At 36.7% G+C, this 13,921-nt stretch overlaps 1 protein-coding gene across 2 annotated transcripts in view; it reads left to right on the top strand.

Moving 5' to 3' along the window:
- Positions 1-13,921, top strand: part of LOC102801403 (mpv17-like protein 2) — a 109,408-nt gene that overhangs the window by 90,305 nt on the left and 5,182 nt on the right. The window contains exon 4 of one of the 2 annotated variants that reach the window (XM_085503022.1): positions 9,721-9,947. The exons of the other annotated variant lie outside the window; for it this stretch is intronic. Within the exon in view, the coding sequence (XP_085359148.1) occupies positions 9,721-9,762 (42 nt within the window). The 3' untranslated portion in view covers positions 9,763-9,947. Of the gene's footprint in view, positions 1-9,720; positions 9,948-13,921 lie in introns of those variants that run through there. 2 annotated transcript variants of the gene reach the window in all.

The following is a 13,921-nucleotide window of genomic DNA, read 5'->3' as shown; positions in this document are numbered from 1 at the left end:
ATACCCCACGTGTGTAAGCAGTACAGCATTATACCCCACGTGTGTAAGCAGTACAGCATTATACCCCACGTGTGTAAGCAGTACAGCATTATACACTACGTGTGTAAGCAGTACAGCATTATACACTACGTGTGTAAGCAGTACAGCATTATACACTATGTGTGTAAGCAGTACAGCATTATACACTACGTGTGTAAGCAGTACAGCATTATACCCCACGTGTGTAAGCAGTACAGCATTATACACTGTATGAGTGTAAGCAGTACAGCATATTATACACTGTATGAGTTTAAGCAGTACAGCATTATACACCACATGTGTAAGCAGTACAGCATTATACACTACGTGTGTAAGCAGTACAGCATATTATACACTGTATGAGTGTAAGCAGTGCAGCATTATACACTACGTGTGTAAGCATTACAGCATTATACACTACGTGTGTAAGCAGTACAGCATTATACACTACGTGTGTAAGCAGTACAGCATTATACACTGTATGAGTGTAAACAGTACAGCATTATACACTACATGTGTAAGCAGTGCAGCATTATACACTGTATGAGTGTAAGCAGTACAGCATATTATACACTGTATGAGTTTAAGCAGTACAGCATTATACACTACGTGTGTAAGCAGTACAGCATTATACACTACGTGCGTAAGCAGTACAGCATTATACACTACGTGCGTAAGCAGTGCAGCATTATACACTACATGTGTAAGCAGTACAGCATATTATACACTGTATGAGTGTAAGCAGTACAGCATATTATACACTGTATGAGTGTAAGCAGTACAGCATTATACACTACGTGTGTAAGCAGTGCAGCATTATACACTACGTGTGTAAGCAGTACAGCATTATAAACTACATGTGTAAGCAGTACAGCATATTATACACTGTATGAGTGTCAGCATTACAGCATTATATACACTACGTGTGTAAGCAGTGCAGCATTATACATTACGTGTGTAAGCATTACAGCATTATACACTACGTGTGTAAGCAGTACAGCATTATACACTGTATGAGTGTAAACAGTACAGCATTATACACTACATGTGTAAGCAGTGCAGCATTATACACTGTATGAGTGTAAGCAGTACAGCATATTATACACTGTATGAGTTTAAACAGTACAGCATTATAGTTTATACACGTGTGTAAGCAGTACAGCATTATATACTACGTGTGTAAGCAGTGCAGCATTACACACTACGTGTGTAAGCAGTACAGCATTATACGTACACTGTATGTGTGTAAGTAGTACAGCATATTATACTCTATATGAGTGTAAGCAGTACAGCATTATACACCACATGCGTAAGCAGTACAGCATTATACACTACGTGTGTAAGCAGTACAGCATTATACACTACGTGTGTAAGCAGTGCAGCATTATACACTACGTGTGTAAGCAGTGCAGCATTATACACTACGTGTGTAAGCAGTACAGCATATTATACACTGTATGTGTAAACAGTACAGCATATTATACGCTGTATGAGTGTAAGCAGTACAGCATTATACACTACGTGTGTAAGCAGTACAGCATTATACACTGTATGTGTGTAAGCAGTACAGCATATTATACACTGTATGAGTGTAAGCAGTACAGCATATTATACACTGTATGAGTGTAAGCAGTACAGCATATTATACACTGTATGAGGGTAAGCAGTACAGCATATTATACACTGTATGAGTGTAAGCAGTACAGCATTATACACTACGTGTGTAAGCAGTACAGCATTATACACTACGTGTGTAAGCAGTACAGCATTATACACTACGTGTGTAAGCAGTACAGCATTATACCCCACGTGTGTAAGCAGTACAGCATTATACACTACGTGTGTAAGCAGTACAGCATTATACACTACGTGTGTAAGCAGTACAGCATTATACACTACGTGTGTAAGCAGTACAGCATTATACACTACGTGTGTAAGCAGTACAACATTATACACTACGTGTGTAAGCAGTACAGCATTATACACTACGTGTGTAAGCAGTACAGCATTATACACTACGTGTGTAAGCAGTACAGCATTATACACTACGTGTGTAAGCAGTACAGCATTATACACTACGTGTGTAAGCAGTACATCATTATACACTACGTGTGTAAGCAGTACAGCATTATACACTACGTGTGTAAGCAGTACAGCATTATATACCACATGTGTAAGCAGTACAGCATTATACACCACATGTGTAAGCAGTACAGCATATTATACGCTGTATGAGTGTAAGCAGTACAGCATTATACACTACGTGTGTAAGCAGTACAGCATTATACACTACGTGTGTAAGCAGTACAGCATTATACACCATGTGTGTAAGCAGTACAGCATTATACACCATGTGTGTAAGCAGTACAGCATTATACCCCACGTGTGTAAGCAGTACAGCATTATACCCCACGTGTGTAAGCAGTACAGCATTATACCCCACGTGTGTAAGCAGTACAGCGTTATACACTACGTGTGTAAGCAGTACAGCATTATACACTACGTGTGTAAGCAGTACAGCATTATACACTACGTGTGTAAGCAGTACAGCATTATACACTATGTGTGTAAGCAGTACAGCATTATACACTACGTGTGTAAGCAGTACAGCATTATACACTAAGTGTGTAAGCAGTACAGCATTATACCCCTCGTGTGTAAGCAGTACAGCATTATACACTACATGTGTAAGCAGTACAGCATTATACACTACGTGTGTAAGCAGTACAGCATTATACACTACGTGTGTAAGCAGTACAGCATTATACACTACGTGTGTAAGCAGTACAGCATTATACACTACGTGTGTAAGCAGTACAGCATTATACACTGTATGAGTGTAAGCAGTGCAGCATTATACACTACATGTGTAAGCAGTACAGCATATTATACACTGTATGAGTGTAAGCAGTACCACATTATATACACTACGTGTGTAAGCAGTACAGCATTATACACTACGTGTGTAAGCAGTGCAGCATTATACACTACGTGTGTAAGCATTACAGCATTATACACTACGTGTGTAAGCAGTACAGCATTATACACTGTATGAGTGTAAACAGTACAGCATTATACACTACATGTGTAAGCAGTGCAGCATTATACACTGTATGAGTGTAAGCAGTACAGCATTATACGCTACATGTGTAAGCAGTACAGCATTATACACTGTATGAGTGTAAACAGTACAGCATTATACACTACATGTGTAAGCAGTACAGCATTATACACTACGTGTGTAAGCAGTACAGCATTATACACTGTATGAGTGTAAGCAGTGCAGCATTATACACTACATGTGTAAGCAGTACAGCATATTATACACTGTATGAGTGTAAGCAGTACCACATTATATACACTACGTGTGTAAGCAGTACAGCATTATACACTACGTGTGTAAGCAGTGCAGCATTATACACTACGTGTGTAAGCATTACAGCATTATACACTACGTGTGTAAGCAGTACAGCATTATACACTGTATGAGTGTAAACAGTACAGCATTATACACTACATGTGTAAGCAGTGCAGCATTATACACTGTATGAGTGTAAGCAGTACAGCATTATACGCTACATGTGTAAGCAGTACAGCATTATACACTGTATGAGTGTAAACAGTACAGCATTATACACTACATGTGTAAGCAGTGCAGCATTATACACTGTATGAGTGTAAGCAGTACAGCATATTATACACTGTATGAGTGTAAGCAGTACAGCATTATACACGTGTGTAAGCAGTCCAGCATTATACACGTGTGTAAGTAGTACAGCATATTATACACTGTACGATGGCTCTTTATAATGGAATGCAATTTTTACAGTTTAAAGATTTACTGTACAACAACATTTCTGACCACTTTTTTCAAGATTTCTGCATTAATTTTTCATAAAACCAAACAAAATTAAACCAGACTGTGGTCCATTTCTGTCACTGATTCAGATCAAGGTCATGACAACACTGAAAACCCTACTTATTGGCACATGTGTCATAGTCATAGTAGACATTCGGATCAATTTAATAAAATACTGGACTCATATCAGTAAATTACCAGGCAATAATATCACAAAACAAGCATACCTTGAACAAAAGAAATCCAATTTACAATGGTATTCTTCAATACAAAAAATGATGAACAACATGAATTTTTCACAAGAACAACAGAATGATTTGTTAACAAAATATATACAGCAAATTGGCAAAGTTGTCAAACAAAAATACATAAATTTCTGGAGAAAAAATATAACTGAAAAAACAAAACTGAGAACTTATGAAAAATTCAAAGACTCTTATAATTTTGAAAAATACTTGTATGTGTTGAATTTGAAGCAAAGAATTTTAATGACAAAATTTTGAACTAGTAATCACAATTTAGCAATAGAAAAAGGGAGGCATATGCAACCAAAAATACTGATAGAAAATAGAATTTGCAAACAATGTACACAGAATAAAATAGAAGATGAACTGCACTTTGTCATGATATGTCCACAATACAGTATAAAGTAATACGCCAACAAATCATTCAAGACATTACATTTCCAGCAGAAACACAGGATGATCTCCAGAAATTTAAGTTCTTGATGACTTCAAAAGATGATGTAATAATAAAAAAGATTGGCAATTATATTCATAACGCATTTCAATCAAGGAATGAAAATGCCATTTGATATGTAACACTTGCTTTATCCTATTAACAACTAACTTTTTTTTTTGTAGTAGTAGTTATCACAACTAATCTTTATCACTATTAACTGATAGAAACATTGTATTTCTAAGGATGCAATAAAGTTATTATTATTATTATTATATTATTAGCCCTAACCCTTCTCATGTGAGTGAACCAATAGTGACTGTAATTAGGTTGTTTCTTACATTGGGATCAGCTCATATAAGATGTCAAGGCTGTTGAATTCTGAGCAGGAATATTCAGTATGACATGGCTGCCTCTATTTATGTTACTTAGAAGATAAGATTAGATAATTCTTTATTACAGCCTAATAGAATGAATTACATATCTATTTTGGTTTATAAAATGTAATAAAGGTGTTAAAATAAACATAGATATCTAAAATATACTACAATACAGTTACATGTATTAATGTAAAAAATATTAATGACCCATTGGGTGGTTTTCTCAAATGGTATTTGCTGTTTTTATAAATTTGATATATTTATATACATTAAAGCTGTGGTCCATTAGCACAACAGTTAGTCTTTGAGATATTAATGATGTCAAAAGTTTACTTAGACCAATCAGATGAATGGTACTAATTTTCAGATGTAACTACTATGTTATACAATTGCCCTGAAAGGTTATATAGGATAATTACTGGCCCAACATGATTTCAATTATATATGCAGAGCCCTGTGCTTATCTCTACAATTGCGCAATGATCTCTGGTTGTTTGATGTTTACAGGAATAATAACTGCTAATTCTGAGCTGTAGTGTGAACTTGATCTCGGTCCCGATAGATGCTTGGCTCGTGATAAACACCATAGCAGCAAATGAATATAATTTCACTATAACAATTATTATTATCATCATGTGCGTATCATTTTCCATGTTTGGGCCAACAGATCGAAGAATGAGGGCATGATTTTGGCACGAGCCGAGTCAGTTCTATGTGGGTCCCAAATAACGTGAACGCAATTGCTGTAATCTCTCTGCAAACACAACAGATTAAAAATTTTGACACGTGCCAAGATCCTGTAACGTGAACGTAGTAATTGTTATCGTAGCATAAGCCCCTCCCCGAGTATAAGCCCACCCTCTGTTTTTTAGACATTTAACAGGTTGAGGGCATCCCCGAGTATAGGCCCAGGGTGTTTTTACCGGGCGTCAATGACATTTATATATGCATGTAAAAATTTTATTTCATTGAATAATAATCGTGATTGGTACGATAGTTTGGTTCCTGCTTTTACGAGAAAACTCAAATTAAATAATACTGAACCAATCCATATTTCTTTTGAGTAGTGGTTTCAGAAATGCCAAAAATGTGATCGTCAAGTTGTGAAACCTGATCATTGAACATCGTTTTACTTTTCTGAATGATCGTGTTCATTGAGACTATCGTGGATGGGATGTGAACAAGCAACCTATTCTTCGACATGACTTGTTGGCGACCGTGAAAAGTTGAATTACTTCTTCCACCCTTAGTTTACCTTTCGAAAATTGAGAATCAACAGCTTTAGGGATAAAAATCAATGTTTTTTGTCGAAATCAGATCACATTTTAACATCGAGGTAATTCACTTCCGCATTGCGTTAAAAAAATGACTTCGTCAATATTCGGAAAACTTTGTCTGTACGACACAGCATTTTGATTTGTTAACGACAGACGTGACCTGTTAGGTCAAAGGAAGTTGTTCAGGTCAAATCATCATGAAAGACACCATGGTGGAAATTGCATTGTATCGAGAGTTTGCGTATGATCGAAAACATTCCACAATGAAGATATTAACGATAAAGTTTTGCCTTCGACTGTTTTCCCACAGACCCTACCCATTTTGCACCATAAATTATGTAAACTGTATTTTTATGAACACGTTTGTTTCTTCCTTTTAAAAAGTGTTGTGGAAATCAAAAAGACGTAATATTCCTCCGAGACCGACGCTATGAATGAAAAATGTAATTTGGATAATTTTTAGTGGTTGGGAAAATGGTTACAATTATACCCCCGAAAAACTTATCTTTTCTGAGGTGGTCCTCGAGTATAAGCCCACCCCCTAAATTACCCGATTTTACATGTTCGGGCCCCCTGGGCTTATACTAGGGGAAGTATGGTACATAAATTTCACACTACATATTGAGGAGCTACCAATTTTTAGTTCCCGCCGGATCTGCGATCCGGGCGGGGGGGGGGGGGTATTGGGTCATGTCTGTGCATCTGTGTGTGCACATTTTCTTGTTACCAGCTTTTTCTCACACAAGTGTGATCCAATTCAGTTCAGAGTTGGTACAGAGACAGGAATTGATGGTGCTATTATGCACATCAAGTTATTTTTTTCGATTCTTCAAAGTTTCACTGTTTTTTTTTTTATTTTTAACATTTTTCCTTCAAAACTGCTGGAAAATTCGACTTTTCCCAAAATTACCCGAGTTTAATCCGAGTTTTGATGACGCAAACGCAGTTCTTGTCTCGGTGGAAATCACAGTCGTTTTTGTGTGAGGATATTGTATCCAGGAATTGTATCTTTATTTGCGCTTATATGGACAAAATTGTGTCTCGTCAATTTCAAAGGTAAGAAACTGTGCTTGTTATGGTATTTATACACTTTGTATTATCGTTTGTGTCTCGGGTTTGGTGATCGTGAGAAACTTTTGCTAACCTGGCGAGAGCTTCGCCAGAAAAACTGCCTTTCTATTATTGTTGTAGAACTGATTATGTATTGTGTAAATTGAAAGTTTACATCGTGATTTAAAAGGTTTGCAGTACTCTCACCGGGATTCAAATGTCGTGGTGGTGTCGGCGCAATGCTGCTCTGAGACGCTTGCCAGACTCTGCCTCGCTCAAAATCATTATCGCCATGCTTGGTTTCCACAACATTTACATTTGTTTATGACTTCCACAGCTATTGTTCTATGAGATGCGTTCTCGCTGTTCATAAACAGCCATAAACAAGTTTAGTTGGGTCGGCATGTACTCATTGAAAGTGTTGTGTAGCCGCCAATTTAAAGGACTATGACAGTTGTCTGGTTTTGCGTTATACGTTTCTTGAATTGTATTTTTTTACTATACCTAAGTGTTCCAAATATAGCGTAGTTAGTGTGAAATCACATTTAGTTAGGGGGTGCTCCTATTGGCAGCTGTTCTAGAACTCGACAGTTTGTTTACAAGACTGGACTAGTAGTTTTATGGTTTCTCTTCGATTTAGACGGTTTATCACTTCGCTTATACAGCAAACGTGGAGATTTGAATCTTGTATTTACCTACCTGTTAGTGAACTGTTGGAAGGAATCGTTACGCAATAAACGTATAAAGTTGCACTGTTATCGCGGTCTGCTAGTTTGTTTTTGCTAGTTTTGCACTTCGTCGTCTGCACGCGATCTGACGAGAACTTGTACATACAAATAGAAAGATTTATTCCGGTAGGTTATATTTTTAGTATCGATTGGGAACTTATAAAACTCATGCAGAATTACTATAGGAAGCTAGTGTTTTCGTTTATCCTAGTACGATTTGCGACCACATGTTGGTTTATTCACGTAATCCACTGATCACACCATAGGCAAAGTGAAAAATATGTCGCTACTCAGGAGAGCTTGCCCACAACGCTAAATGTCCCAAATAAACGTAACGGTACGTTTATTTTGTTCCCAGAAAAATTCCACCCGGCACATTCTTATTTGGGACGGTACGTTTATTTATTTTTCTAAATCTGCCCGATTAAAAAAAAAATCATGCCTTTTTCACCATGAAAAACGAAGCCAAAAGATCACACTGAAACATCGGTAAATATCTTCCGTGTTGCTTTCACTATGAGGTCGCTGAACTTTCATATTTAAATGCTTCATTGTAATTTGAGCACATTGGCACCATCCAGCATTTTGATTGGTTGATTAGCGACTTGACCTATCTGGTCAATAAACACGCCTCGTGCGAAGGATAACATGGCGGATATCGTATCGCTTCGGGCGTTAACATGTAACCGAAAACATTTGCTTACGATAAAACTAAGTTTAATTTTACTTGCATTTCATAACAATTCAACAAATTTATTTTTTGTACGTTAATATAATCACTACTGAGTACTAATCAACAATTACAACACTTCGAACAAGTAAGCTACTGTACCATGATCATTTGTTGTCATGTGAACAGTTCTTTTGATTGACTGTAATTTTCCAACATTTCATGACGCCTATTGTAGAACCAAATTAGGGCCTTTCACTCCTCCTTGACGCCTATTTAAACGATTATACGGCATCTTGCTTTTCGCCAGCCACGAATGTCACACTAGACAAACTTGATCGATACTGCCGACCATTCCATGCATTTTTTTATCGACGCACGATGGCGCGCAAATCGAGAAAATTAATGTCCTTGCAACAATTTCCCGCAATATGTCACCACTATACAGTTACTGATTTTAATTTTTATTCAACATTAAAACAAACTACAGTGAGTTGTTCTATGGTCGTATAAAAATAAAATAAACTACATTAAGATACAGTAAATTTAACCAACTAAACAGAATGCTAAATAAAGCTAAATAATATTACAAACACATATAGAATCACAATAAACTTGTACGATACAGTACAATACAATACTCTAACTACTATTGCTAAGGAGTGGAAAATCACATTCACATTAGAGTCATAACTATGGAAAGAATATTTTTATATTTGGTGGAGCTGCTCATATATCATTTGCATACATTTTTGTATGTATTGTGCAGTTTCCCAGCCAGTCTGACTCGAGTAGTGATTGGTTGCTATTTCATTACATCTTGCAGCCTTTCAAACAGTATATTGCTCGACATGCATTAATTGTTGTCCATGTATATTCCTAATTGCTCAGTGTAAACTGCAATTTCTTTCTGGCTGGTATGAATATATCAAGTAATATTTTTTCGTACTGAAAAGACGGTACACAAATATCTTTTTTTAATTAAATATGACTGCTAATGGAAGCACATATGCTACAACATCTGCTTACTATTGACTAAATGTTTTTTTGTTTTTTTCAGGTGCAGAGCCAGAATTTTTTTCTTGGAATGCAAAGCCACTGAAACTGCATATATTACAAAAGCATACTATTCGCTGCATGTCTGACAATTGTATAAAGTTTTGCAGGTCATTTTTTTCTTTGTGAAGTGCTGTCAACCAAAGCATAAATATGTGTTTCTCTGTACATAAAAGTTCAATTTCACACGATTTGTTAATATTAATGTATGATAATAAAAACTTGATAATATTTTTTCTGGATTCTTGCACTTTATTTGTATCATTGTCATATAAGAAGTACTCTTTTCCTTATTTAGAGATATTGAAACTAATTCAGGGCCATAAACTACATGTAGATCTGTACATGAAGTACATGGGAAGTAAAGTTGTTGACACAGGTAATGTACACCAAGGATCATTGCAGTTTCTCAGTTCCTCATCTGGTGCTAGTACTTGTATGACAAACGGTATCTTTGCCCTGTTACTGACTAAAATATCAGAAGTTTTTCGCTGGAACAGTTCTGTGATTGACAGTGTTCTTGTATAAGGAATACAGCTGTTGTACAAGGAAGTTTATCCAAACAGACACAACACTGACTCTTAAACATATTTGCCGATCTGATTTGCATACTTGCATGTCATTTTACCTGTTGTACTTGTTTGTTGCTCTCTGGTGTTCTTGCTGAGACCGGAATGGAGAGTGCTATAAACTTGAAAATGCCATAGAATCATGTTTGCCAATTTATGTCCATGCCAAAAAACTGGACAAATTATATGTTGCAACTTTCAAATGACAACAAGTGAAGGCAGTGTCATTCATGACCTGTTTGATTGGATAAATTTTTATGACTTGGAGGCAATTTTTGCCCTCAAAAATCTAAAAAAAAAACAAGCTTTTTCTAGCTGTTACCAGCTTTTTCTCAGATATGTGTCATCCAGTTTTATTCAAAGTTGGTACAGGGACGGGTAATAATTGTTTACAAGTGCACATCGCATTATATGTTTAACAAGTTATAAATTGTCTCGGAAAAGCCAAATGAATAAATTTTTACCCCACCCCCCTAAAATTATTTTTTATGTTTCTAAGCACAAAATACATTTTTAAGTGAAAAAACGACAAGGCACATTCTTATTCAATTTTCTCATCTTTGACTAAAATGACACTTATGTACTTGTACGTTGAGGAAGAGTGGACCATAATCAACATATATTATCAAGTTTAGATGTATGTTAAGTGAGTATCATTTTACAGTATTTATACCACGAGATCTCTCGCCATTGTCTTAAGCGGTGCATTCAGATAGACTTGCTTGGATTCTCATTGAGTCAAACATTATCAGTTTTATTGCTGGGAAAGGATTGACCAGCTTTGTTATTAGTCCAAGAAAATTGTTCAGCTTGGAACCCCTCATTAGTATGCAAGAATGTAGGAATGTACCAAAAAATTGTTTTTCTGAAGTAAATTGTAGTGTATTTTACTTATGAAAGGTCAAAAAGTGCATGGAGATTTTATGAAAATGTGTGGATGTTACAGAATGATGTCGTTTGGTCACAGTTGCGCAATAAATGATGGACTATTTTGGGCGTAGCTATAAAATGTGTCACCGAAGTACTCACACGTGTGCATGGATTCCAATAGTTTATGCTGTGAAGGAACTCCTTTAGAAAATAAGTATTGTGTAATTTGTACTGAGAATATGTTTATGAATCTTGTTTCTTTTCAAAGTGTATTTACATAATAAAAATTGTTTATGAACAAATTTTTTTTTAATACTTTTTCGATGGATTGAATTTACAAATGATGAGTTATTTTGTCATACCATCACTCGAATTATGTGTTACAAATTTCTAATAGTTTAGGCTTTGTGTTCTTGCGAACGAGAAAACATTTACTGGTGTACAGTGGACATTGATAAAAGTGAATGTATTTTGAAATTTGTGAAATCATATTACTGTTTTGGCATTATACAATTGCAGTTCCCTTTTGATGGATTTTGTCTGACTGGCCATGTTATCGAACTGTAGTATTATGTAAATCTGCCCCAGGAGAATCTGCAAGCAAAGTTTAAATTGCCATTTTCACATGGAGTCGTCATCTATGTATGCACAATTGTTCGTCTCGTGTTCCCCAGCGCATTTAAAAATCCTTTTTGAATTTGGGGGACTTTGTGTGACTGACCGTGGTGTTTGTAAACTGTAGTAGTTTGTAATTTGCCACAACATGGAGTTGCCACCGTCTCTTGTTTACTAACTTTTGTGCCTCAACTAGAACTGAAAAGTGATTTCCATTTACTTCACTGTTATAAATCAACTGTATTAGCTTCCTTCGAACATCCTATTGCCATTGGGATTATGTCTACTACACTCGGTGGTGTAGTGCGTATCGATCTTCTTGTATAAAACGCACCCGAACCCGAAAATCGACGGCAAATCGGGATGGTCTTGTCACGTAATTTCTTACCTTGTTCTTGACTGCAGTACGCTCGGCTATGAACTTCCACATACATGTACCCACGCTTATGGGAATAGTGCATTGTTGGGTAATACTGTATTGATCGAGGTGAAACAAACATTTCTGCCGTAATGCATGTTGTTCGACTACATTGCTCGTGTTTCTCTTCCTGTCTTAGAGTTCTCTGTTTTCTTTGATTTTTGTTATTTCAATTAAACAGCGATTTGGCTGTGGCCATGCATTTAGTCATTGTCAACTGTTTTTTTCGAATTGGTTGATTATCATAGTAACATACGCTAAGTACACTAGGTGATTTTCCGCACAATTGCGAGATCTCTCGAGATGCATGAAAGACGCGCGTCGAACGTCTACCGCAAAAATCAAACGATTTGATTTTGGACTCTAATTTCTTTATTTCGTAGCTCACATCGACCAGCCGATCTTCAACAGTGGAATATTGCTTCCGAATACCCTTACTTAATCGAAATTGCCTATCATCAAATGTGGACAGCACATTATTAAGCATGGAAATGTCCCCCAAAATACTTTCGCATTTGTAGAATCCCACGCGAAGTTTGACGCCACTACGATGCTATGACCTTTGTTTGTCCTGTTTTTACGTTCAATTTAACGCATAATGATTCTCGCAGTGAACGAAAAATGGTCTATTAAACATTGAAAAGTAGTCATTTCTAAGGTTCAAAATAAACAAACATGATTATTTAATTTAGTTTAATTCCTTCAGTTAAAAATTGAGTTTCCAAAATAAATAATAACACGTACCCTCATGTATACTTCCAGTTTTCATTAAAACAAAGTCGAAGTCATTGAAATTGCTTTTCTGTCTGTTCGCCAATCTATTGCTCCAAAACACACCTTTAAATACGCTTTATTTTCCCAGCATCGAGATGGCTCTGCCAACTCTTGTTCATAATTGTCAATCAAACACCTCTAGAAAGTTAATTATGAATAATCTACGCACTATGGGTACTCGAATGCAGAGTAGAAATGCACGGCTGAGGAGAACAGGACAGAAATCGTGACTACTTCTGTAGTGTTGGAAATGCAACTGCCCAACCGCCCGAAGAGAGGACGTCCAGTGGCTAGAACATCCCGAACTAGGAGGAATCTGGACTATAGTAACCCCGCTAATTGGACTAATGCTAAGCTAAAACTAAAATTGAAAGACATGGGCTTTAATTTACCGACTAATTTAGCCTGGAATTCCTATATATGCATATATGAAATGAATAGACCAAATCATCGTAGTTCGACCATCCAAACATCAACAGCAGACACGGGGCCAAAGGCGGCCGAGATCGAAATGGGCCAACATCGACAGCCCTGTCTCCCATTTACTGCAAACATTGTTGCTAAAATGTGTTCAGTTCTAAGCAAAGAAATATTCACATCAGTGGCCTTTATCGGCTTTTTGAGGTGTGGTGTGTTTTTGTACTTCGGATAAAGTTCTTCTGAAGTTAAAAACATCAAAAACAGATCCGTTACGAAAAGGGACAGTTCTCACACTTTTTAAGAATAACCGTTTTTGTCCAGTTATTGCCATGGGGCAGTATATTGCAGCCCGTAAGTACTCAGGTCACTCTTTCCGCATTGGTGCAGCCTCATCAGCAGCACATGCGGGAATTCAGGACCATATGATTAAAACTCTAGATCGCTGGACCTCAGATACCGACAACAGGTATATCCGAGAGGCAGATGACTCCATCTACGGAGCACAATCCGCCCTAGCTTATAGCACTTAATCTGGGTAT

This window comes from Saccoglossus kowalevskii, chromosome 9 (genome assembly GCF_978046115.1).
Source record: "Saccoglossus kowalevskii chromosome 9, keSacKowa6.1, whole genome shotgun sequence".
NCBI lineage: Eukaryota > Metazoa > Hemichordata > Enteropneusta > Harrimaniidae > Saccoglossus > Saccoglossus kowalevskii.
This window is presented reverse-complemented; position numbering and strand designations above follow the sequence as displayed.